The sequence below is a fragment of the Myodes glareolus genome, chromosome 16, assembly GCF_982192425.1.
Source record: "Myodes glareolus chromosome 16, mMyoGla1.1, whole genome shotgun sequence".
NCBI classification, from domain to species: domain Eukaryota; kingdom Metazoa; phylum Chordata; class Mammalia; order Rodentia; family Cricetidae; genus Myodes; species Myodes glareolus.
This window is the reverse complement of record NC_142041.1, coordinates 18,318,071-18,319,894: the sequence shown is the minus strand read 5'-3', so window position 1 is coordinate 18,319,894 and position 1,824 is coordinate 18,318,071. Positions and strand designations below refer to the sequence as shown.

The 1,824-nt window shown below is 47.9% G+C and overlaps 1 protein-coding gene across 2 annotated transcripts in view; it reads right to left on the bottom strand.

The window, feature by feature from the left end:
• Positions 1 to 326: 326 nt before the first annotated feature.
• C16H9orf152 (chromosome 16 C9orf152 homolog) overlaps positions 327 to 1,824 on the bottom strand; it is a 7,054-nt gene continuing 5,556 nt past the window's right edge. For both annotated transcript variants that reach the window (XM_087897114.1, XM_085677403.2), the window contains exon 2: positions 327 to 1,824. This exon is cut by the window's right edge. In XM_087897114.1, the coding sequence (XP_087753240.1) occupies positions 1,794 to 1,824 (31 nt within the window). In that variant the 3' untranslated portion in view covers positions 327 to 1,793.

Here is a 1,824-nt window from a genome sequence, read left to right as displayed (position 1 = left end):
AAAACAAAAGCAAAGCGGTTGGGGGCAGGCAGCTTAGTTGACAAAATCCTTACTGTGCTGACCTCAACCCACAGGGTAAGGGTCTCGATGGTTGAGTGGGAGGAGCTGGGACGAGAAGGAAAAAGCTGGGGCTGGGAGGTCTTGCAGAAGACGATGATTTATGTCACACAAGTTTCATAAGAAGTACGCCTTTAATCCCAGTACTCAGGAGGCAGAGGCAAGGGGAGCTCTGAGTTTGAGGCCGGCCTGGTCTACAGAGTGAGTTCCAGGTAAGCCAGGGCTAAAAATAGGAGCCCTGTCTTGAAAAACACAAGTGAACACACAAATAAAAAGAAGTACAGGATATTTTTTTTATTATTAAACTAATTTATTTAACTTTATTTTATGTGCATAGGTGTGAAGGTGCCAGATCTTATGGAACTGCATTTTCAAACAATTGTGAGCTGCCGTGTGGGTGCTGGGAATTGAACCCGGGTCCTCTGGAAGAGCAGTCAGTGCTCTGAACCACTGAGCCATCTCTTTAGCCCCAAGAAGTACAGAATCTTACACACTATTTGTAGGGGCAGAAGGGCCAAGGTCAGTAGAGACAGTGCTAGCAAAGAGAACACAGGATCCCTTAGGCCCAGCTGCCTTGGGACTGATAGCCACAGCCCTTCAGGGGAGAAAGCCAACTTCCCCAGGCACAGAAACCTTAACTCCTTCGAGGCTCAGGCCCCAGACCAGACTTTGCCAAGTCAGTCTCTGGACAAAAACACAGAACTAGCATTCCCTTTGTCCTTTCATCTGGGCCTCTGAGAAAGTCTTGGATCACCCTGGCTCCCAGCACCATGCAAGCGTGAGGACCAGAGTTCAGATCCCCAGCACTCATGCAAGAAGTTGAGCATGGTAGCACTTGCTTATAATTTGTTTGCTGTCTGGTTGGAGGACCAGACACACATAACATGGAGGACCATAACACAGGCCTGATGCTTCATCATCTTGACTTTGCCTCCACCTCCTGGAACTGCACACATTAACCATCGCACCTGGCTAGGGGTTGGTGGATTTTAATATGAAGTTAATAGACAGAAGAGAACACAAGGGTAGGAAGAATGGGGGAAAAAGATAGAAGAGAAGGCTGACCAGAAACAAATTTGTGATGAAGCTGGGCTATACCACCTCCGTGACAGGTGAGAGGAACCACCCTTCCCCAAGGACTCCTTGAACGCCCAGGATGGTAGGTGGAAAGGACCTGCCACCAGGGCTGACCACAGTCTGGGAGGCTTACGAGGAAAAGGTGTGAGCCCTGCTACTAACTAAATTGTTTCTAAATCCCCAGACAGAGCAGCCAGAAAAAAGGATCTAAATTCTCAAAAATCTTCCCAGAATATACAAAGAATCAGAAAATATTGAAAAAAAAAAAAAAGATCTCTTATATCCACTGACCCCCCATACATTGTGAAACTATCCCTCTGGCTAAGTTTCCTGTCTTCCTTCTGGGACCAAGTGTTCTACTGGTCCCAGTCATGGAGAAACCATCTAGGACAACTGGGGATGCTTTTCTATACGACTAAAATGGGGTCACGTGGATGAGAGAACACGCTCATCTTGACTTAAACAGTCTGGTGGGCAGTCTCCAGACTGCTTGAAGGGAAAGACCACTTCCCATGAAGTAGTTCAGTTCTCAGGATTCCAACAGTTGGGATGGTGTCATTGTGGCTCATTGTTCAAGGCTCTGTCTGGTTGTGGCTGGGCCAGTTCCTTGATGAGCTGCCTGATGGCCACAAGGAAGAGACACCTGGCTGTGTGAAGCTTCAGGGTGGGCCGTATAAGCCCAGGTTCCGG